Source organism: Camelus bactrianus, chromosome 19, assembly GCF_048773025.1.
Source record: "Camelus bactrianus isolate YW-2024 breed Bactrian camel chromosome 19, ASM4877302v1, whole genome shotgun sequence".
In the NCBI taxonomy this organism is placed as follows: Eukaryota; Metazoa; Chordata; class Mammalia; order Artiodactyla; family Camelidae; genus Camelus; species Camelus bactrianus.
The window spans coordinates 48,079,124-48,103,275 of NC_133557.1; the positions used below are offsets into that span (position 1 = coordinate 48,079,124).

The 24,152-nt window shown below is 40.3% G+C and overlaps 1 protein-coding gene across 2 annotated transcripts in view; it reads left to right on the forward strand.

Moving 5' to 3' along the window:
• The window catches only part of LOC105083133 (ESF1 homolog), a 54,098-nt gene extending 45,940 nt beyond the window's left edge, over positions 1-8,158 (forward strand). For both annotated transcript variants that reach the window (XM_010972886.3, XM_074347887.1), the window contains exons 12-14: positions 4,230-4,312; positions 5,704-5,850; positions 7,412-8,158. In XM_010972886.3, the coding sequence (XP_010971188.1) occupies positions 4,230-4,312; positions 5,704-5,850; positions 7,412-7,705 (524 nt within the window). In that variant the 3' untranslated portion in view covers positions 7,706-8,158. The remainder of the gene's footprint in view (positions 1-4,229; positions 4,313-5,703; positions 5,851-7,411) is intronic.
• The last annotated feature ends 15,994 nt before the right edge of the window (positions 8,159-24,152 follow it).

Sequence of the window (24,152 nt, forward strand, 5' to 3'; positions counted from 1 at the left end):
GAATCAGTAGCCTATAAGTAGTATTTCAAACCATGGACTGAGAGGTAGAAAGCAGTGGTGAGGGAGGAAGATGCAGGGTTGGGCTCTGAGGTCAGGAGCTCTGTAAGGTGCTCTCGTACTGGAGATGGTACTACTTGGAGGGTAGGGGGAAGGTTTAAGAAGCTAAAATGAACAGCAGAGAACCAAAAGGAACAGAAATAGGAGGGAAAGCGTTAGTGTTTGAAAGGATGTGTAGTTCAAGTCCCGCGGTTGAGCAGGACAGAGACATTTTAAGCCAGATGGACTTGGGTACATTTATAACACCTTCGCCATAGGCAGTCCCAGAGCTAAACTTACACATTCTTCAAAATATGGAGAAATTGAGTTCATTGACTGATGCCAGACCTGGTATTTGGCTCAGGTTTGGAGCCAATGAGAGTACTAGAAACCTTTTCTAATTTTTCCTTCTATTTTTCCCCCTACATTATAAATGTACTATAATTTTTCTTTTTACTGCAAATTGGATATCTGATGAGAGTTTTGAAAATGTACTTCTAGATTTAATAAGATTTTCTTTTTGAAGAAATAGGAGTGAAATAAAGACCATCATGTGTAGATATACCCCATTAAAATGTGTCCTTTGTCTTGACAACTGTAGATATTTGATAAATCACCATCAAAATCTATTAATACGGTTCACATATTTGATTCATTCAGCCAGTATGCTGAGTGCTTACAGTATACTGCTCATATGTTGTTTTATAGTTTACAAATGCTTTTACATGCATTCTGTCCTCTAATTCTAACTTCAGCCCACTTTATAGATGAAACTCAGAAAAGATGGTTGAGTTGCACAAGGGCCAGTGGTAGATGGTAGAACCAGAATCCTAATGGCTCCCTTTACTTTTTGTAACTCGACAAGTATGTCCTAAAGACCAAAGCCAGAGCCAGGGTCCATATGTGTAAGAGCTGGACACGAAGAATTGCTGGTTCTCCAAGCAAAGCCAGAATGCCTAAGTCCAGAGGAAAATCAACAGACTGTATCTATTATGGACCAGTGACCTTGGATGCAAGAACTTGCTGCAAAAGAGTGAATCGCTAGGGGGCTGAGCACTCCCCGTGTGGTCAGTACTGAGACCAGTCTGCCCTCCAGTGAATTTTCTCAACAGCTCTCATAAGAAGTGCTCAACTGAACACTCTGGAAGGACTTTTTTTATGGGAACAATTCTCTGACATTACAAGTCCTGAAAAATGGAATTTCCTTGACAGATCTTCCTTTTACAGATTGTTTGCAACACATCTTTTTCCGTAGATGTGTTCTCTGACATTTTTTGCTTAAAGGGATAGTAGCCTCAGTAAGGCTTGTTTAGATTTTAACCCTAACATTCAATTTTTGAGTCTCTGATTAGAATCATCAGTATGTACTTTTTACAGCAGTCCCAGGAAGATGTGGATTCTTACTTGCCAGAAGTTCACTGAAATATAAAGATAACACTTCAGAACAGGGACTTTCATTTCCCTAGTACTCGTCATCTAAATTAGGTCTGAAAACTTTCCAGAGGGAAAATGATTTTTTAAAAAAAATAAAGATGTGCCCTCTTAATATAATTTTGTTAACAGTGTGGAAAGGGTCTCTACACTTTATCTTCTGGCTAAACAGTTCAGTCTAGCACACAGTAAATTCTTCCCAAGCAAAGAAATTTTCATCACACTAAAACTGGAGATCATTTTTAGCCCCGAACATCTTGGAAATTTTTTTTCCTCACTTGCTGCAGTCTTCCTTTCAAGTTTATTTTTATGACTTTTCACCAGGTTGTTAAAAAATCCGGAACAGTTCATTGTGGGCTCTTTGAAATTGTTTCCCACAGCTGTATGTGAAGATCTTTATCTCCTTTATGTATTAATCACATACAGCCTGATTTTCCCGCCACAGAGGGATCTTCCACACGTGTCACTTGTCCATTCACTTCAAAAGGGGCTCTTGCCTCGAGAGCATTGGAGCAGAGGGAAACTTAGGGTGTCGGGGTCAGACCCAAAGAAATGGAACCTTGATGACATCTATATATGTAAATACGTACACATACTTTAAAACAGAGGAAAAGTTATCATCTTAAAATGGAAGCCTCATTCCCCAGAGAACATTTGAGATAGGAGCGCTGTCTCACTCAGGGGAGGGCCGCAGACAGTGACGCTTCTTCTTGGCCGCGCAGACGGTGCCTTGGTAGCAGTGGGGGTGAACCTGGCAGTGCTGTGCGGGCCTCTTCTCTCAGCTTTGGGCTTTGCTTTTCCCGTTACCCCCTCTAGCTGTGGCTTTTCAGCCGTCCCTGCATGTTCTGTGAATTTCATTTCATTATTTCCCGACAAGTGCATTTTAAATGGAAAGGGCTATTCCAGGGAGGATGGCATCTGATAGCGAAGGAGTGGAGTGTGGGTGGTTAACAGTAGAGGGCCTGCACCAGAGGGCTCGGGTCTGACTCCTGGCTCTTCCACCTACTGAGCCTGAGACAGACGACTTCACCTCTCTGTGCCTCAGCTTCCTCCTCCACAGACTGAAGATAATAATAAATAATAGAGTCTACCTCCTAGCGTTGTTGTGTGTAGGGAAGGGGCTAGAGCAGAACTGCTTCCTGACACACAGCAGGTGCCGCAGGAGCACTGACTGCTCATGCCGTCAAGCCACTGGTTCCTCTGCACTGGGAAGACGGAACCCAGCTTCTCCAAGTAAGGCAGCTTCCAGCACTTCAGAGAAGGCTGGCCTTGTGTATTAACGTTCTAGAGTAACAGAACCTGGCTGTGCACACTCTCGACCTTCTTACTCTTCAGACTAGTTCTTCACACTTTGACACCAATTCTCTTTGAAGCCCTCCCAACAGACACAAAAAGAGAAAAAACACAGCATCCGCATGATCACCAAGGAACCCAGGACATCTTATATATTGTAGTCAGACTTTCATAACAGTAACACCACATGCCAGACATTAACTAAGCGCCTCACGTTTATTCATTTATTTAGTCCTCACATAATCCTGGGAGGGGCAGTTACTACAATCCCCGCTTTACAGATAAGGACGCAGGCACAAACTGCTGTACAAGGGTGTAGTAGAGCCAGAACTGAAACCCAGGCCAGCTGCTCCACATCAAGTGCCCTTGACTGCTGTGCGCTGCAACCTCTGATTCAGGACGAGAGCATCTCTTCACCTGACACCTGTGTCTCCAGGAGTCCCTGAGCCCCTGGAAACACAGGCCCTTCTAACCAGGAGCCACTTGTACCATAAGAAGTTTTGTCTAATAATAATACAACTAGAAAGTTAACCAAAGATCAGGTTTATCTTTAGAGAAAGAGAAAGGGTTTTGTTAAACTTTTACTTACAGGTAGTTATTATCAAATTGTTGTTAGAAAGATGAATTTTTCATTCTGCTGATGAATTTTAAAAGTATATATATTAAAATTACATGAGTTTTCTTTTTTCTTTGTGATTTCTTCTATTGTTCTCATAGTAAGAAAATATTTCTTCTATTTAAGATCAGGTAGCTATTCCCCTGTATTTTCTCATAGGGTTTTTTCCCCTTACTATTTAACTCTTTAATACATCTGCATTTTATTTTCCTATACATTATGCAGGATGGCTATAACTCGATTTTTTCCCCTGGAATAAAACAAATTGCCTAGCACCAGTTACTGAGTAATCTCTTCCTTATCCATTGATGTTTGGTGCTACATTTTATTATATATTAAACCATACTGTTCTGTTTTTCTCACTGTACAGTATAGTATTGGGGTTTTTTTTTCACTTTGTGGTAGTTTAGCATGCTGTATCACTAGTGTATCAAATCTATCTTGTTAATCTTTGTAAAGATTTCCTTGAATAGAACTTTATTTAGAATTTTATTAAATATATTTATTTACATTTTTGTCATGAGTGGATATTGAATTTTATCAAGTGCTTATTCAATATCTATTGAAATGCTCTTATGTTTTTTCTTTTTAGTTGATGTATAATTATATATTAGAAGAAATACCTTTTTTTAATATACACTTACTGCATCCAGCTTATCATTCTATTCATACTCATCTCAGTAATTTTTTTTACTTTCTTTAGTTTCTATATATTTGTTGATAAGATTATTCCTAGTCATCTTGCATTTTTGTTATAAACAAAATTTTAAAAATAAATAAAATGCTATAAACAGATTGTTTACCCTTATAGTCTTATAATTTTTAACCATCCTGTGTTGGTTTGTTGTGCCAGGTATAAAAGAAAAGAAAAAAACAATGAAATCTGCGAAAGACGGCACATCTCCAGAGGACGAAGCTGAAATCGAAAGACAGAAGGTAAAACGTGATCATGGATAGTGGGTAATTGATATGGACACTTCAAGCAAAGTTGTCCATATGAGTTTTCAGTATCCCTAATAAAAAAATCTAATTGATTTTAGCAATAAAGTTTGTAAATAAACATTTTAGCAACATAGTTTTTAAATATCACCTTTTTACCAAACATTTCTTCAGCTAGTATAAAGTTAAAATTTACCTCAAAACCAAGGCATGTCCCTTTGTGATTAAGAGGAAAATATCTTATTAAAAACCCTTACTACGACAGAGATTAAAAAATGTACTACTGTTAAAACTTCAAAATAATATTGCCATAAGTTCTAATTCAACTGGAATCTGTCCTGTCACATAGGGGTTTGCTTTACGGCTTGTTAAATGCTTGTTTCTCTCTTTATTATTGAAGATGACATAAATTTAATGTACAAAGTTAAAGTCCTTCTTGGAAGTGTAGTGAACTTTGTGCTCCAGTGACTCCAGAGACCCGTGGTACAGAGTAATGTGTATTTTTTCTGAGACAGGAATTGAAGTTGATAGCGTTTCTGTGACTGATGGCATATCACGTCTGGGAGTGACCCGGACTGGTCACCTGAACTCTGCATCTTAATGCATCTTCTACTGCACATTCAATAATGTTCATAGAGTTAAGGAGCACAGAAAAAAATCTGTTTTGTAGACAATGGCTCTAAAGAGAAAGCCAACTGCAGATACCAGTGAGGGAAGGGAGAGGGAATTAAAGCAGTCTGAAGTGGTAACATAGGGAGACTCACCAGAGTCTCATAGCACGCGCTGTATTTTCTCCACTATGCGTGGTTGTTTACATGATTCTTGAGGGTTCACATTTAATCCCGTGGTGGGTAGAAAATAACCTATTTAGTAAAAACAAGCATTTTATTAGATTTCTAAAGCAAATATTAAGCTCCTGCTTTCATAGAAATATAGCAGTACTGGAAAAGTAAAGGCAAAGCAAAAGAAAAAAGAAATTCCTTATTCCTGCACGTGTTTGGAAAGTTTAATTTGTATCACAAAATACTACATGTTTGCTAGATTTAGTGTCTACTTAAAAAAACAAAGTAAAAATCAGAGGTTTTACTTGGGGGACTCATTTCTACAGCCTGCTGACCCGTATGTGAAATATGGTCTGGCTTTTAAATAAGACTTTCGCCTGTCTCCTGCTCTTAGTGATGTCGCTTCTAAAAATGACACCTCTTGCTGCAAGGAGATACCTGGGTCTCTGAGTTTTGGTGATCCACTGTCAATTTAGGGTGACAGGTGTTACCCCAGGGCATTGGTCACTGGGTTCTCCTTTCCTAGGGGGATAGCTGTGCCCCATGCTCCTGTTTGGGGGAAGAACAGCACTGTTGTGTATTGGAACCCTTTTCTTCTTTCCGCAGGCTGAAATGGCCTTGCTCGTGATGGATGAGGAGGAAGAGAGCAAGAAACACTTCAATTATAACAAGATCGTGGAGCACCAGAATCTGAGCAAAAAGAAGAAAAAACAGCTTATGAAGAAGAAGGAATTATTGGAGGATGACTTTGAGGTAGCCAGCGACAAAAATTATCTTCTTAAAGCTGATGTTGAATCTGAAGTCAGCTCTGGAGATAAAAATTGAGCATGTCCAGAGTTAGCCTTGAAATGTCTCAGGAAAGGCCCACAGTGGGGACAGAGCTACCATCCTTTAGTTCAGCACAGCCACTTCATCCCCAGGGTGTTTCTTTGAGCACCAGGTGAAGTAGTTGACTTGTATTTTGGTAGCTGTGTTGCACCATAATATGTAGCTCTTAGTGTTAGAACCACATGCAGGTGATACGCTGGGAAGGCTCTGCATGAGGAAGCCTGGCTGAGAGTGGGCTCACATCACAGCCTGTCATACTCTGTGTGCAGCCACCAGCACGGTAGGCCGTGCTTTTTTAATGGCTGTGTTTCTTGTTTCCATCGCTCCGTCTTCTCACTCTTCTCGTTAAGTACGTATTCCTAATGGCCACACAGCCCCCATGCGTGAGTTTGAGCCCTGTACAAAAAACCTACAGACAGCTGTCAGGAGCTGTTTGATGACTTCCATCCATTAGCATGGAAGAACAGACCCAAAAGAACATGGGGGAAATTTTGAATTTGTTTAAAAAACTGAGAAGAGCATACAGAGAACTTCTAAGTGGCATGCAGAGGGACTCTGAGCCTGCTCCGTTGCTCCAGTTTCTGTTGCTGTTCCACTGAACTTTTTGGTGAATTGATTTTCTCATGAAAAGTTAAAAGCAAAGAATGATTTGTAATCAAATCTCCTAACCTGAGAACTGTCTCCACACACTAGTCATCATGCATAGAAACATTTTCCATGGGTGCGGTGGTGGTGGTGTCACGTCTGTTGTCCCTACTATAACTGAGTAACTCTACAGTCCATCATGGTGGACTCATTTTTCCCGTGGCAGTGAGTCATTCTCCCTTTCTGGCTGGTCACCCCTGTGCCTGGCAACACTTGAATGCCTGGCTGGAGTTAAGGGTACACTCCTAAAATGTGGAACCACAATGTTTTTGTAGAAGGATAGAGGATAAATTTGGGGTTTATGTAGGACCAGATCTTGTCTCAGGGGTACTGTCTTTCCCATAATGGTCTTTAAATCTTTTGATCTATGATCTACCCTCAGTAGCTGCTCATTTTGGCACCAGGGTTGAAAAACATTGTAATATGCTTAGAATGTGGTGACTTTGCAGAAAACTCCAACAGGAGATACCATCACTGGCTTACTTATCCCAGCCAGAAAGAGATTTCAGACTGTAAGCATAGGGAAACCTGCCTACCCTGTGGTGCCTCCTCCACTCCTTCAGTTAATCGGTCTGCGTGGCCAGTGTGGTTACAGGCCGCTGTGTACATACACACTGTAGGCCCTTTCGAGGAGATTGTCATTCTGTGTAAGAACAGTGTGCTCTGCACGTTGTGGTTCAAGAATAAGCCTTAAAACTCCATTGAAAGTCTGTGGGGAAACAGTTTTCTAATGGATCAATGCAAAATGCTCACATTTGTGTTTTATATACTCAACCACTCACTGACTTGGCCTTTTGGTTTACTAATTTTATTTATTTGTGTTTTCCTTTTGGATTTGCAGGTAAATGTTAAGGATGCACGGTTTCAGGCAATGTATACTTCCCACTTGTTCAATTTGGATCCTTCAGATCCTAATTTCAAGAAAACAAAAGCTATGGAAAAAATCCTCGAGGAGAAAGCCCGTCAGAGAGAACAAAAGGAACAAGAACTTACTCAGGCAATGAAGCAAAAAGAGAATGAAATTCAGAAGGAATCACAAAAGAGGTCCATTGATCCTGCCTTGTCAATGTTGATTAAATCTGTAAAAAACAAAACAGAGCAGTTTCAAGCAAGAAAAAAGCAAAAAGTCAAATAGGTCTATGTTGTTTCTTTTTGGATTGAGAATGTATAAAGTATGCAGAAGCAGCAGAAAGGATATTTATTGGGAACAGTGCTACCTTTCAAGAATATGAGTGAAATCTGGCCATTATAAAATTTCTCTCCATGTATAGCAGTTAGACCTAATTGTGGATGATTGACAGATTTGTACTGTGTGTTTCCACAGTTTAATCATAATTAAATTAATCCTGATTATAGGATTTATAAAATTTTTAGATTTATAACTCTGTTAGCTTTTTTTAAAAGACTGCTTACAATTCTATGTAAAAATAGAGCAGTGCCCAAGTCTTAAGTCTGAATTAGAGTTAGGAACAGTTTGAAAATATGTACATGTAATACATTAATTTCTCTGGAAGTAGGAGGCAGATTTATGTATTTGTTTAAATAACTTATTTTTCTAGCCATAACAAATAAAAGCCAGTAACTTTTTTGTTTGGTCATGTTTATTATAGTTTATGAAATTAATTTGTAGATAAAATATTATTATTTTATATAACACTGGTTTATTTCACTTCATTCACCTCAAACTACTCTCTGGAAAAATATCTGAAAAACTGACTAACTCTTAAGAGGGCAACTCCACGGAAAGGCAGTTCCAGGTTTGCTTTGCTCGTAATTGTATTTGAAATGTTCGTGACTTCTGCAGTGATTTTTTTCTAATTGTAGTAACAGAAAATTCTTCTGTCTGCCCTTCACATTTTTGGAATGCTTGGGATGGTGGATATGCTGCTATAGAGTTTAAGGAATCTTAATTCTTTTTAAAATTAAGTTAAAGCACACACCTTCAAGGCCTTATTAAAGCTCTTGGATCTCATCTGGTCTGGGTTTTATAAACTATTAACTGACCACTTAGGAGAATTAGGTGTGCTGAATAAATAAAATAAAAACCAAAATCATCACTTGGAACAAATAATAAATATGGTAGCTTCTGAAAGGCAGTAGGAGTTTGGCTGGGCTTATGGTTAATAGTAAACCTGACACTCTTGGTACAAAAATTCAGGCCTGCCAAAGTAGTGTGTGTTTTCAAGATTAAGAGAATATAAGATTCACACTGATACCGAGATAAAAGCATATAAACCGTCTCTGAAAGGGGAAGGGAAAAAGAGGGCATCTGAAACTGCTCATAGTAACAGAAGCATGCAGAGTTTTGTGCAGGGAACTGTATTCTTATCATAAAGTACTGACAGTGTTAGGTAATTCAGCCAAATAAAGCAGTATTTATGTACTCATCACTGAAAGATCCTGAATCTCGATGTATTTTTGCACGTAGTCTGTTAACAGTTATATAATTATTCACGTTTCATTTTTACAAGGAAAAAGATTTGTTTCCTTTAAACTGTTCAGTCATAGTATGAGAATTACTCAGTTTGATTTTAAGATTCCTAGGAAACTTAGCCAATTAGTTTTTCTGATCAGTTTGGTTTGGTTTCAATTTTTGTTTTTTGAGCCCTTTGTTGCTGAGTCACTGTATTTAACTGTAAATCTCGTTTTACTAGTCAGGCATATAATTTATTATAACAAATAGAGTATGTAAGCTTTGTGCAGCCCTGGCTCCTTTTCTCACGTAGTTGATATTTTTTAAATAGAAAAAAAATGAGAATAGCATTATCAGGTACTTCACTAAATAAACATTTACACCAAAAGTTAGGTTCTCAATAAATAATTGCTGGTAGTAAAACTCAGGATTAAAAAATGGCCAGTGTCACAATTCAGCAAACAATGTGAGGGTAGGTTCGGTGACTTAGAGTCACATTTATTTGGATTGTTTGTTGTTGCTGTTGGTATCCTTGATACCAAAACCAGACAGTACAAATAAACAAAGCCTGCAGGCTGGTATTTGTGGTTAATTTATAGAAATGAGATTGCTTGTGGAGAATCAATCTACCCCACAAACTTAGGGATAAAAATCCTCAACAAAATATTAGCAAATTGAATCAGGCAATACATGAAAAGAACTATAGGATTTCTGGTCAAGATGGTGGGGTAGTAGGACCATGGGCTCACCTCTCCTCACGACTACAACAAAACCACAGCTGACTGCTAAACAACCATTGAAAACGGAGACTGGAGCCTAGTAAAAAAGGTCTTGAACTGGAAACAAAGAGGGAACCACAGTGGGATGGTAGGTGGGGTGCGCTCGCCATAAAATCAGGCCCCATAACCCCCCGGATGGGTGACCCACAAGCTGAAGAAAAAGTCGCAGAGGCCCTCCCCCAGGAGTGAGTTCTGAGCCCCATGTCAGGCTCCCCAGCCCAGGGTTCTGGCATAGGGAGGAGGAGGAGACCCCAGGACATCTGGTTTTAAAGGCTAGAATTACTTAACTCCAGGAGCCCCATGGGACTGAGGGAAACAGACTTCATTCTCCTGGGAAGCATGCATAGAATCTCCCATGCGTAAGGTCCAAGGGCAGAGGCAGTGATTTCATAGGAGCCTGGACCAGGCCTGCCTGCTGGTCTTGCAAGGTCTCCTGGGGATGTAGGGGACAGCTGCTGCTCACCAAGGGGACATAAAAGCTGGTGGCAGACATTCTGGGAGTGTTCATCTATATAACCTTTCCTGGAGGCTGACGTCTTGACTGGATCATTAGCACCAAGGCTTAAGGACTGGGAAGCCTCAGGCCAAACAACATACTGGGTGGGAATACAGCGCTACCCACCAGCAGACCTCCTGAACCACAAATGCCCCTACCCACCAGAGGTCCAGGACCAAGCTTCACCCAGCAGTGGGCAGGCACTGGATTCTCCTGCCAGGAAACCTGCATAAGCCTCTAGTCCACCCTCATCTACCAGGGGCAGATACTAGAAATAAGAAAACAACAACCCCAAAGCCTGTGGAAGGAATCCACAAACACAGGCCAGACTCTACACTGAGACCAGCTGGACCCTGGCCCTTGGGTGACAAGAGGGGAGTGCACTGCTGGGACACATAGGACATCTCCCACAGAGGGCCACCTATTCTAAGTCAAGAAAGTAACTAACCTACCTAAAAATACAAACAGAAAGACAGACAATATGAGGCGGCAGAGGAATATCTCCCAGGCCAAGGCACAAGAAAAAATGCCACAAGAAGAAATAAGTGATGAGGAGATAGGCAATTTATCTGAGAAAGAGTTTAATTATGGTGAAGATGTTCAGAGAACTCAAGAGTATAGATGCACAGAGCAAAGTTCTTAGCAAAGAGTTGGAAAATACAAATACCCAGAGTTGAAGAATGAAATCACTGAAATGAACAACACACTAGAAGGAACCAAGAATAGACTAAATGAGGCAGAAGAACGGATCAGTGAGCTAGAAGACAGATTAGTGGAAATCACTACTGCAGAATAGAAAAAAGAAAAAAAGAATGAAAAGAAATGAGGATAGTTGAAGAGAACCCTGGGACAACATGAAGCGCTCTAATATTCGCATTATAGAGGTGCCAGAAAGAGAAGAGAGAGAGAAAGCACCTGAGAAATTTTGTGAAGAGATAATAACCAAAAACCTCCTTAACTTGGGAAAGGAAACAGTCACCCAAGTCCAGGAAGTGCAGAGAGTTCCACACAGGATCAACCCAAAGAGGAACACAACAAGGCGCATAGTCATCAAATTGACAAAAGTTAGGGATAAGGAGAAAACATTAAAATTAGCAAGAGAAAAGCAACAAATAACATACAAGGGAACTTCCGTAAGGTTACCAGCTGATTTTTCAGCAGAAACTCTACAGGCTTCTAGAAGGGAGTGGCGTGACGTATTTAAAGTGATTAAAGGGGAAAACTTATAACCAAGAATATTCTATCCATCAAGGCTCTTGTTCAGATTTGATGGAGAAATCAAAAGCTTCATAGATAAACAAAAGCTAAAAGAATTCAGCACCACCAAGCCAGCTTTACAACAAATGTTAAAGGAACTTCTCTAGTCATCAAACCACAAGAAAAGAGAACAAAAAGAAGAAAGAGAAGGAAAAGATCTATAAAATATTGCTTTGGCAATTCAGGGTCTTTTATGGTTCCAGATAAATTTTGGAATTGTTTGTTCTACTTCTGTGAAGAATGTCATGAGCATTTTGATGGTAGTTGCATTGGATCTGTGGGTTGCTTTGTGTAGTATGGCCATTTTGATAACGTTGATTGTTCCAATCCAAGAACACAAGTTATCTTTCCATTTCTTTGTATAGTTTTCAATTTCCTTCATCAGTGTTTTACAGTGTTCACAGTAAGGAAACCTCCTTGGTTAGGTTTATTTCTAGGTATTTTGTTATTTTTGATGCAATGGAAATGTTTATTATAAAATTCTGGTTTTTGAAGTGCAAAAAAAAGCAAATGAACAGGTGCAAATGCAAAATATGCTTCTTTTTTGTGGGTGAGTTGTATTCCATTGCACATATGTGCTACATCTTCTTTATCCATTCATCTGTTGATGTGCACTTTGGATGCTTCTACGTCTTGGCGACTGTAAATTGTGCTGCTGTTAATAGCAGAGTGTTTCTTTTTGAATTAATATTTTTGTTTTTCTTGGGTATATGCCCAGGAGTGGAACTGCCAGGCCATATGGTGGTTCTGTTTTTAGATTTTTTGAAAAACCTCCCTATTGTTTTCCATGGTGGCTGCATCAATTTACATTCTCACCAACAGTGTACAGGGGTTACCCTTTATCCACATTCTTGCCAACATTTGTTATTTGTGTTCTTTTTGATGATGGCCATTCTGACAGGTGTGAGATGGTGTCTCAATGTGATTTTGATTTGCATTTCCCTGATATTGGTGATGTTGAGCAACTTTTCATGTCTTTGTGGGCCATCTGCATTTCCTCTTTCGGAAAAATGTTCAGTTCTTCTGCCCGTATTTTAAATGGGTTGTTTGCTTTTTAATTGAAGTACAGTTGATTTAAAATGTTGTACTAGTTTCTGGTGCACAGCATGGCTGGACTTGGAGGGCGTTATGCTCAGGGAAATAAGTCATAAAAAGACAAATACTGTAAGGTATCACTTACATGTGGAATCTAAAACAATAACAACAAACTAGTAAACATAGCAGAAAAGAAACAAGACTCACAGAGAAGGAACTAGCAGTTCCCAGTTGGGTCGGTGGGGGGAGATGGAGGTGGAGGATTAAGAGGTACAAACTATCAGGTATGAAATAAGCCACAAGGACGTGCTGCACAGCATGGGGAATATGGCCAGTATTTTATAGTAACTGTAAATGGAGTATAACTTTTAAGAATTGTGAATCACTGTATTGTATACTTGTAACATATAATATTGTACATCAACTATACCTCAATTGAAAAAAAATGATATTGTAAAATAAATACATAAATAAGTAAAGCTAAAAAAAAGAGAGAATTATACACCGGGGCTAAGGGAGTTTAATTCCAGGTATGCAAAACTGGTTCACTCAGAATCCACTTTATCAACAGGCTAAAAAAGAGAAACTGTATGATCATCAATTGATGGGAAAAAGAATTTGACAAAATCTGACATCCATTCATGGCAAGAACAAGTTTGGAAAGAAGAGAACTCCCTAACTTGATAAAGAGCATCAACCAAGAACCTACAGTCAACATACTTACACAGAATGCTTTGCTCGGATTGACGACAAGAGCAGACTGTTTCAGCAGTTTTTCGTTTTCTGCATTTCAGTGCTTTGACCACTGGGGCCTTGCTGATGCGGGAGGGACAGCCCCTCCCAGTGCCGGCCCATTCCTAGAGATAGTAAATAACTTGCACACAAGCATGGCTTTCAACTGCAAACAGCAAATTCAGAGCTGGCACCTCCAGCCGCCTCCTTTATGGGCTCTCACACACTGGGCCACTATCCCCCTGCCCTAATCACCCTCGGGCCAGGCCAGATGACGAGGGGCCGCTCCTATACCCTAGAGCCTACTGAAATGCAAGCTAAACCTGCTTCCCCTGCCTTGCCCATCCCTTCCCAAAAAAGCCACAATAAGGCTTTCCCACATTTTCCCCAGCGTTCTGTCCCCTCACCAGCGTTTCCCTGTGTAGCCCCCTTCCACGGCATGCTGTGTCTCCTCTTCCCAGGGAATGTGAGTATAAAAAACTTCATCATGACAGTCATTTCTGTGACTGATTAATACAAATGCCAGTTACCCTAAAAGCAACGTCCACTCTCACTACCCTGGACGTTCTAGCCACTGCAGTAAAGTAACAAAAGTAAGAAGCACACTGATTGAAAAAGTAAAAATAAAACTGACCCTATTTGCAGATAACATGATTGTCTACACAGAAAATCCCAAGGAATCTACAAAAACAAAAACAAAAAAAACCCCTCAGACTAATAAGGGCATTCAGCAAGGAAGCAATGTCAGCAAATAAAAATCAATCACATTTCTATGTACTAACAATGAACATGTGGAAGAATTAAAAACACTGTTGTTCCAAATAAAATCATATACTTAGGCAAAAACTTACCAAAACATGTGCAGGGCTTCTATGCTGAAAATTACAAAAAGCTGATAAAAGGTACTTAAAAAAAAAGTGTTTTAAGAGTCCCCTTTTTCATTCCTAACATGATGATTTGTGGTTTTACTATTTATTTTTGGCTAATCTGGATAGAGGTTTATCAATTTCATTGATCTTTCTGAACAAGATTTTGATCTCATTCATTTTTCTCTATCACTTTTCCATTTCTGATGCCTGTGGCAGTCTCCCCCAGCAATCCAGAAGCCAGACTCCCAGCCTGTCCCGTTAGTGTGGCAAACATCCCCACCACCCACTGGGCCACGGCTTCTCCCTCTCTCACCAGGTGTAGACCTCAGTCCAGAGTGAGGGAGAGGCTCTTCCAGATGTGCAACTTTTTTGAGTGCTCTGCTGCAGCCGTAAGAATGGTAGCCTCATTTGTGATTCCTGTATTATTTAGAGTTCTCTTTTTCCCTTCATTACCCTGTTATTTGTCAATCCTGTTACTCTAATACCCTGTTATAATGATTAATTTTTTAAACTTTCCTTGTTCACATCCTTGTCTCTGTCTCCTGATTGGATCCTGACTGACACACAAAGGCACAAAGATAATCTACCCACCTGAACCATTCTGGGGCCTCGATGATCCTCCCATTCCTAAGTCTATAACCCATTCTCTTGAGGCCCCGATGTACCCCTCTTCCAGATCTTGAAGGGTTTCCTTGATTGTCTAATGCTTTGTAACAAACCACCTCCAAACTTTGCAGCTTAAAACAATCACAAAATCACTTCTCTTCTCAAAAATAGTCAGTTTGCATACGGCTCAGCGGGGAAGGCTTGTAATTCTCCACGTGGCATTAGCTGAGAACTACAGGATTTGCTTCCAAAATGTCTCTGACTTGCAAGTTAGTGCCAGCTGTTGGCTGGGAGCATAGTAGCTGGGTTCCAAAGGTGAGTGACATGGACATTATCACTTTTTATGATCTAGACTCAGATGTCATGTAGTGTCACTCCTGTCACCCATACTTAATTAATTGAGGCCATTGTAAAGACCTTCCCAGGAGAGGTGATATAAATTCCACCCCTTAATGGAGGAGAGTGACAAAGTCCTGGAAATTATGTGTGTCCGGAAATATTGTTGTAGCCATTTTGGGAAAATGAGACTTCCTGCAGAGGCCACTTAATGAAAATCTGTCCCTTACCTTTAAAAATGTATATATTACAATTACAGTAAGTGCTCTATTATCTGATATCACCTGAATGAGTCCTTATTCTTTGCAATCATAACACTATAAGCCACAACCCAAATTAGCAGAGAAAACCCCACCAGCAGCTGGACCACGTTAGACAGCTCATAAAGAAGGTCAGACCAGGAGAAAGGTTATGCATGCTCCTCAAGGTGCTTTAAGTGACTATGGATGAGGCCAGTGTTTATTTCTCATTATCTGTTCTTTCCATCTTACATAGTACTAGAATCTTTTAACTGAAGGTAGGGTTTTCCAGAATAAGACAATTTTACCCATCCTCCTTTGCAGTCTGCTTTGGAAGAAAATGACAGCTTCTGGGGCTCTTCCTTTGAAGTCATCAGACTAGTAAATTTTCCCTCTTACCTTCTTCCCTCTGCCACCTGGAAATACGGATGTAATGGCTTCAGTTCCTGCAGCCATCTTGGACACTGAGGCCAAAGCCCATTATGTAGAAATAATGTATGGCAAACTGGAAGGAGCCAGGGTCCCTGAGGACTTTAAATAGCTGAGCGACCATATCATCCATGGGCTGTCTTTTTTGGAACATCTGTGTGACAGAAAAATAAAGTACTACCTTGTTTAACCCACTATTTTCTTAAGTCTCTGTTACTTGCTGCTCCACCAGTATCCCAACCAACACAAAGATAAATACAGTGGTGTTGGGCTGTAGACATTTTGGATGATTTTGCCCTACTTTGCAGGTCATTTCTCCATATTCTTAAAGAAACTCTTGATACTACACTGTGGTCAGAGTGCTTGCCACTTGAAAGTGCCAGAATAGGATGCTCGGTCCTGCAAGTTTCCCAGGTCTTTGGATATGGACACGAGTCAAGAGACGTGAGACTAACCCCTTAGGAGGCAACTGGGACTCTTTGTTCCATAAGCCCCACTGACATTAGAGTTAAAAACTCTCTACTCAGCATCTCTGGGTTCACATTATCACTTCCTTGGAAAGTTTATGAAAAAGGAATTGCCAAGGGCGAGCCAGAACCAGGCCCACAGAAAACGAATAAGCATGAATGAGAGTCTGTGCTCAGCCTGAAGCACGGATTCTGCACTTCCCAAATTTTGCCAAAATGTGGAGATGAAAACCGCATGCTCTATGCCAGTGCCAAAGCAAACAGACTAACAAATTACACTGTGTTGGGGAAAGTTGTGACAAATGCCAGCTTTGGCTTTATGAGCTATTTTCATGCATTTTTTAAAAATTAAAATTGAGTCATTGTCCTTCATACTACATATGCTTTTGTCTTGAGTTTTTAACACTTTTTACTAAAATCTGAAAATAATGAGAAGTGTCTTTTCTCCTAGATCTTAGACTAGTAAGAAATGATATGCTCTATCATATTTCCAAAAGTTCACCTGATAAATAAGACTAGAAATAGCCAATGAAGTACATTAAAAAATTTTAAATCCTTCTGGAAAAATCATTAATCTAAACTGAGAATTAGTTTGAAAGACCTGTAAGTTAGAAGTGGAACAACATTAAAAGGTAGGAAAAGTTTAATCTGACAACAGGTCTTGATTGGACTAAAGAAGACCTCTGAGAATGATGATTCAGTTTACATTTGTTCTCCCACTTGGATCCAGTGTAGAGACTGGTTCTAGGACAATTACAGGGTCCTTCTGGAGAGCCCAAGCCGTAGGAAATGTGGTGTCCCTTCAGATCCCTTTGGATTCAAGTGAACCTCAATTCCCCCAACCACCGCCTTAGGAATGCTGCAAGTGACATAAAACAAACTAATTTAAGCAAATTTGTAAAGATGTGAGAGTAGATTTTTATTGTAAGGGCCCTGTGGGGTCTCATAGCACTGAATCCGAAGGCAGAAAGCAATTAGTCCTGAGGAAGAAATTGGGAACAGGAACGAGAATGTCCTCCCTTTGGCTCCTCTGTTCTCTTCTATTCACCTTGTTTTACTCACGTTAACCCCAGCAGGCCTCTCTCCTTAGCCAGTTGGGCACCTGAAATAAGACGACCCCGTCAAAGTTCCCACATGTTAAGTTACAAGTGCGTTTTTCTATGTTGTTAAGAAGGAAGAGGTTTTTGCCTTATGTTCAAGAATCAGGAATAAATTTGGAATTTTTCATTGTGATACCACTAAAGTAAAGATAAAGTGTGTCTACACGATAAAGTATACTGCAGTATGAAGGACTGCTTAGTAAATTTACTTATGAATATTACATTCCAATCCAAAAATTAAGAAAAACCATTTTTACACTATTATGACCTATATGATAATCTAAAAGACGTTCCAAGCATTTGAAACAACTAAACGACAAAGGATCCTTAATGTCTAGAGAGAGAGAGAAGGAAAATACTAAATCTGTTAGCAATAGAAAAACTTTTAGACTTTCCACAGCACTTCCTACTGCTTGGGCTCTCCAGAAGGACCCTGAACAATGACTTTTGTGTTAAAAATGTGGGAAAATGTATTTACGTGGAAACTTTTCTTCTTTAACCTTTGTCTTAATGGAAAGCAATAAAATTCTAAACAGAGATTCAACATCCTTAAAGGAGGAACATCTACGTCTGATCTTCTTTTTCCAGGAGCTGAGAGGAACTTAGCAGACTAAATGGAATTCTGTATGAGACGTTGGTAACAGGCATTGTCACTGAGACTCACCTTTCCTTAGAAACCTCTGTATATGGCTTTGTTCTACATTATTTCACTCTAGAAAGTCTTTAAATAGTTCAATCTCTAACAACAAGAAACGTCACAAGTGATTCAGAACCGGACCCTTTAGTAAATGTCAAGGACATTATTGGGACAACGGCAGAACTCGAATGGCCTGAGGATGTACTGGCCACTGTTGTCAGTGTTGACTTCCTGATTCAGATGGCTGGATTTCAGTTATATGAGAGAATGTCTTTGTTTGGGTGTTGGGACATCCTGTTGGGAGCTTGCTGTCACATGACTCAAGGACCAACAAGTGTCTTTACCGTCTTGCAAATTTTCTGTAAGTTTGAGATTGTTGGAGACACTTGTTCTGGGAGGTTGAGATGCTGATAGCTCACAGCTGAGCCCCTCTCGGGGCCCCACCCTCTGCTGCCACGTCCAAGATCACAGCCTGCCCTCCTCACCCAGGGCATGTCGAGGTATAAAGGCCAGGCCCCTTTGCCTCAGGTTGGGACAATACTAACGGGCCAGCCCTGACGTGAGCTCCCGGTGGGGTCAGCGGAGGTGCCTGTTGTGACTGTGTCCACTTCAGCTTCTCGCTCTGCTTCGCCTGCAGCTGTCCTCAGAGAGGGCCTCCCCAGTAAACTCCCTGCACGCAGATCCCCATTTCAGAGTTGGTTTCCTCTAACAAAGGGTCAGCAAACTACAGCCTATGGGCCAAACCCAGCCACTGCCTGCTTTTCTACGTTTTATTGGAGCACGGCTATACCCGTTCATTTGTGAATCATCTACAGGCTGCCTCATACTCCTCTCAGTAAGAGTTGCAACAGAAACTGGACCACAATGCCTAAACAAAAAAGTTTACAACATCTTCTCGAACAACAAATACACTTTCATGCCTTATAACCTTTGGGGCAGTTGTCCCTACCCTAAAACAATAAATATACTTTTATAGCCACAAAATTGAAAAACACATGTAAACCTATGGTTTTTACATAATTGAAAGTCAGCAAACTATTAAAGACAGCTAAATTTAATTATTATTACATATGATTGGTCTTGCGTTATGGCCAACAAGGTTTGAATGAGTAATAAAATAAAGACATCACTGATTTATAAATGTATTCCTTATGTATATATTCTATAAATTCCATAAAAATTCCATTATTTGTGTCATAATTTCAGCAAAATCACTATGTTTTATCATCCAGATTTTGTGTGATTTATATTTTGGTGATAGTAAAGATTGAAGTATTAAAACTAAAATATAATTGTACTTACAGAGTATTTCAATAAATTTTCATAAAACTTGCAAAGTAAATGTAAGAAAATAAAATTTTTAGATTATTTTTCATATTTTGCATCACAAATTTTTTTCTAGAATATTCAAAAACTAGACAAGTGATTAATGACTTTCAAAATTAAAGAAAAGCTGTATAAAGGTCAAATTTGTATTTAATTTTCTTGTATGTATTTAATTTTTAACAATTTAATAAAACCTTTATAAGTATTTTTGTAACACAAATCTATGCACAGTTTTAGCACTGTTTTTGAAAATTCCTTTAAAAAATTACATTTTACTTAATTTATTTTTTAGTGGAGGTGCCTGGGATAGAACCCAGGACCTTGTGCATGCTAAGCATACGGCTCACCACAGAGCTATACCCCATGCCCCCAGTTTTAGCATTTGATGTGCATCCAGTTGCCACGTGTAGTGAATCAGTATTGTGCTTCACTCAGGTGACATCTAGGAGGCAGACACACAACACGAAATATTCCTCACCCACCAGGTGAAAGTGTAACCATCATACTAAACATACAGAGCATGAATGACAGCATCCAGAGAAGCAAGAAAATGGACACCGAGCGCTCCTAGAAAACAATACTCCGTTACTCAAGAACTTACTGCATTTCTGAGGGGGAGAATTTAGCAAGTTAATGAATGTGTCTTTTTTCCTTATCTAAGGGCTCTGCCATCAGATCCTCTTGCACCCTGAGCATCGTCTGCACTGACGGTAGAGCTCTCTCCCAAGAAACAGAGGTGCCCGTGTGTCTTTTAATGTTTTTTTTTTTTTTTTTTTGAAAGTGTCTATGACCTATGTTGCTCTATGAAGTATCAGGCCTGGGGGCTGACCCCTATTGCCCAGGTCTAAGGGCAGTCCTACCAGGGCTCCTATTGGCAAAATCCAACCAGCAGCAGCCACAAAAAGCTGGGATCAGCAAGAGTCAGACTGCCAGGCACCAAGGAGGGCAAGGAATGGTGGCACACGGAGGGGGTGGGGGGTGGGGGGGACATGGACAAACACAGACCACCTTACAGCTATTCACCCTACAGAGCGAGTCTGTGGGCCAGTGGAAGTTGTCACATATGTCACCTCTCGAATGTGTGCTAAAGGTCACTGACCTGCTCCTATTTCACGCTTCCATAGTAACCTACCTCTCGTCACAAGAGAGCTGAGCATTTGGGTTATGTGCCACTTCAACTCATTCCTAAGTCCCAAGACTTTTATTTACAGCAGAGTTAACACAAAGGGCATCCAAAGCCCTCGCCCAGGTGGAGGGTTGAATGGTTTTTATTATTCTTTCTTTTACTACATAATAAAATCATAAATTGCAACTTTGGGGATATGAAAATAAACACCTTTTCATGGGCGCAGAGTATGTTGATTTAAGAAACAATAGTAACCTGGTTCAATCTTACAGATTTGCCAAATCAGTCTGAGAACTTCTCAGGTCTTTCCAGAAGTGTGGCTTACCCAACTGGAAGTACGTTCTCTACGTTACATATGTGGCGGTCAGGGAAAAGAGTACTGCTTCAGGAACTCACTATCAAATAAGTATTCTTTTCTACGCAAATGGTGTTCATTCTCTGAAGGGGAAAAGAAAATTAATATTTATTAAGTGTCTACTAAGTGATTCATGGGAATTTACTTTCACTGAGTGTCTACCAAGTAAGTGAATATTTACTGAGTGTCTGAAAAAGCGTCTCTGGGGAGAGAGAAACAGTCAATCAGCCAGGCTGGAGGGTCACCTACACTCAGGTAAAAGCCCTAACGAGCAGTTGGAGAGAGTCGGGCATCAAAGAGAAATGAGATGCAACAGACAGGTAGAAAGACACAGGGATGAGCCACCACGAGACTCTGGAGGCAGAAAGTGGCTGCCACATTGTATCTGCTGCGGTTGCCACACTCAAGTTTCCCTGGGGTCCTTACATAAATCCATCTTTCCTTGAGTTAGCTTGAGTTAGATTTCTGTTCCTTCCCACACATTGTTTTCTGAGACAGCCAAAGGGTGTCCGTTCTTAACAACTTTGCTAGTAATTTTACCCACGACATGAATGTAGGCTTATTGAAAACACTCCATTTTAACACATACACGCAAATTGTGTAAGTCACTCTGGGAAAAGATAAATCTTTCCCTTTAACAGAATTCTCAGTCACTCTCCTTGGGTTCAGTACAACGAATCTAAATTCTTGTATTTTTCAGATGCTTAAATAATAGTAAATAAAGCTGAAGAGTTAATTTAAATACCTACCTACCTGTTTCCACTTCAGAGCTATTATAAAAGGTACTGCTGTAAACATTCTTGATGCGTCTATGGTGGATACACACAATTCTTCCTGCTCAGTATGTACCGAGAGCTATGCTGGGTCCCTGGAGATACAAAATTTGAGCTACATCCCTCAGAACAATAGAAAGTGACAACAGCCCCAGCAACGGGCAGAGGACAGGTTGTTAGCTTCACAGGCTTGTGGCACTCTTGAGAGAAGCTATCCTCAGACAGGATTTAGGCTGATGCGGAAAAGGTATGGCTTTTAAACTTTTAAATTGTGAAACAACTTCACCTGGAGAAAAGGTCCAGTCATCCCAGAATCGAGCTCTGTCTGGAAACAGCCTAAGGCTCATTCCACTTCGCTGCACATCACCACGTCTAAATTCACCATAAGTAGGTCCTATTGTATTTAATTTTTCTGCTTGGAAAATTTAGGCCTGGGTGTTTGGCTCTCCAGCTCTGTTTCATTGTTTGATTTAGCATTAGGCTTTGCTCTAGGAAGGAGAGACTATTCTTCATAATTTATACCTTTTCTGAGCTTTTTGGGTCAAAGATCATAAGTTGGGAGTTGGCAATACAGCACTAGAAATACTGTCTCGATGAGGGTTGCTGTGGGGTTCTGGGGAATCTGTGCTTACCGTTGGGCTGTATTTTTCTACAGGGTTCAATTTCACCATCCAAGGGTGCATTAGGCAGGATAAACTGTTCACTGAGTATCTCTGGAGGCACCGACATTTTTTTTTCCATCTGAATATTTTTCCTTCTGTATAGCATTCATTCTGTCCTAAAAGACGTAGAGCAGCTGCCCAAGAGATCACAGGCAACTGATTTTTAATAACTGAAAAACAAGTAGAATAAGCATTTTTCTTCCCATTTCACCACGGGGGAAACCTGAGACCCAGAGAACTTACGTAACTTTTCCCAGATCACACAAATAGTTCATAGCAGAAATGGTATTAGAAGTTAGGACACCTCTTCCTGTGTACTAAACCACCATGAAATGCCCCAAAACAGCATTCAAGCATGCTAGGTCCAGATTATCTCACCAAACTACGTCACCGGGCATGACCATTTTGCCTAAATCAACTGTATCATTTCATTTATAGTCATTAAGTTCTAACCATGTGCCAAGTACTGAGACACATTTTAATAACTGGTCAACATGAGCCAAACCATCACACTGTCATGTGCACAGACACAGTGATATTCTATTCCTCCCACGGGTCAGCTTCATTAGATTCTCATGGGTGATAGTTATCAGCCTAAGCATAATGGGATCCTTTTTAATAAATGCATGAAACTTCTCTCAAAATTGTCTTTAAAATGTTCCTTGAAAGACCTTTAGGAAAGTTACCTTTGGAAGTCTTCCAGAAACACGCCACAATGGAGACTGACACACCCAATAAGTGCTGCTCATCGGTTCTCCCTCCAAACATTCTGTCCCTTTTGTTGAGTGTGGGTGAAGGCACTCGCTGGTGTAGCGCCATCTTGAATGAAACGTATACTAGAATCATATGTTTGGTGAAATGTTCATACCATGGGAGGAAGGACAGAACCAAGACGGGCCGAGGGAATAGTTGCTCACATCTGCCATCTCCAGTGAGGAGTGGAGGGGTGGGCAGAGCCACCCAAGCCATTTAAACTGTTACTGTTCTCTTGTATAAGCTAAGTGTCCAGGTGATGCAACTCCTCTGTGTTCAATCTCTCCCTGAAACTCAGGCTACTATTTTTCTCTTTTAACTATTTCATTCGAATGTCTTAGTTAACATTCTTGCACTATAAGTATCAGAAGCCGATGCAGATGAGAAAAGAGGAATTATAAAGATTTGGGGGTGTCTGGCCAAACCAGAAGATGAACACGGTGAACATTAATTGGTTCTCTTCCCAGTGTACGCTTCCCTCCTGCCCCTTTGCCTAGAGTCTCAGGTTTCTACTTAGGGATCTGTGTGGACCCCACAGTGCTGACCCAGCTCTAGCCCTAGAGGTGGGACACATGGTCTAGACTCATCTAATCACCATAGTCTATCCTACTCCCCACCCCACATGTGTAGTGATTTATGCAGAGATGGGCATGTCGGTCCAATGAGCATGACTCATGGGATTTTAGTGAAAATTCTGGATTTCTTTGCTTTTGGATGAAAGAAAGAAAGCATATATCTCTGAGGGCTTGTGGCAATCATCTTGACGTTGTCATATAGAAGACGTACAAAAGAGCCAGGTTCTTGGGGATATGGTTGATCTATTTGATCAAGTCGTACCTGAAAACGGATTCCTCTGTCTTTTCAGTCATATAAACCAAGAAAATCTCTCTCTCCTGCACTCTCTCTTTCTTTATCTTTCTCTCTTTAACTCCCTCTCCCTCATCTCCTCTTGCCCTGCTCCTCCCCTCTCCTTTGTCCTCTCCTCCCCTTTTACTCTTCAGACCATGTCCACTGACTGTATAGCCAAACATGACTCCCCCAAATGATGGCTGATTTCTAAATTCACCTCAGCTCAAGTAGACAACCCAGACTGAACTAGAACGTCTTCTACCAAGATCACATTTCTCGGAATCGGGTATTTGATTGGCTCAATCCATAGTAGTCTTGATGAAGAACAAGAAAGCAGGGAGAT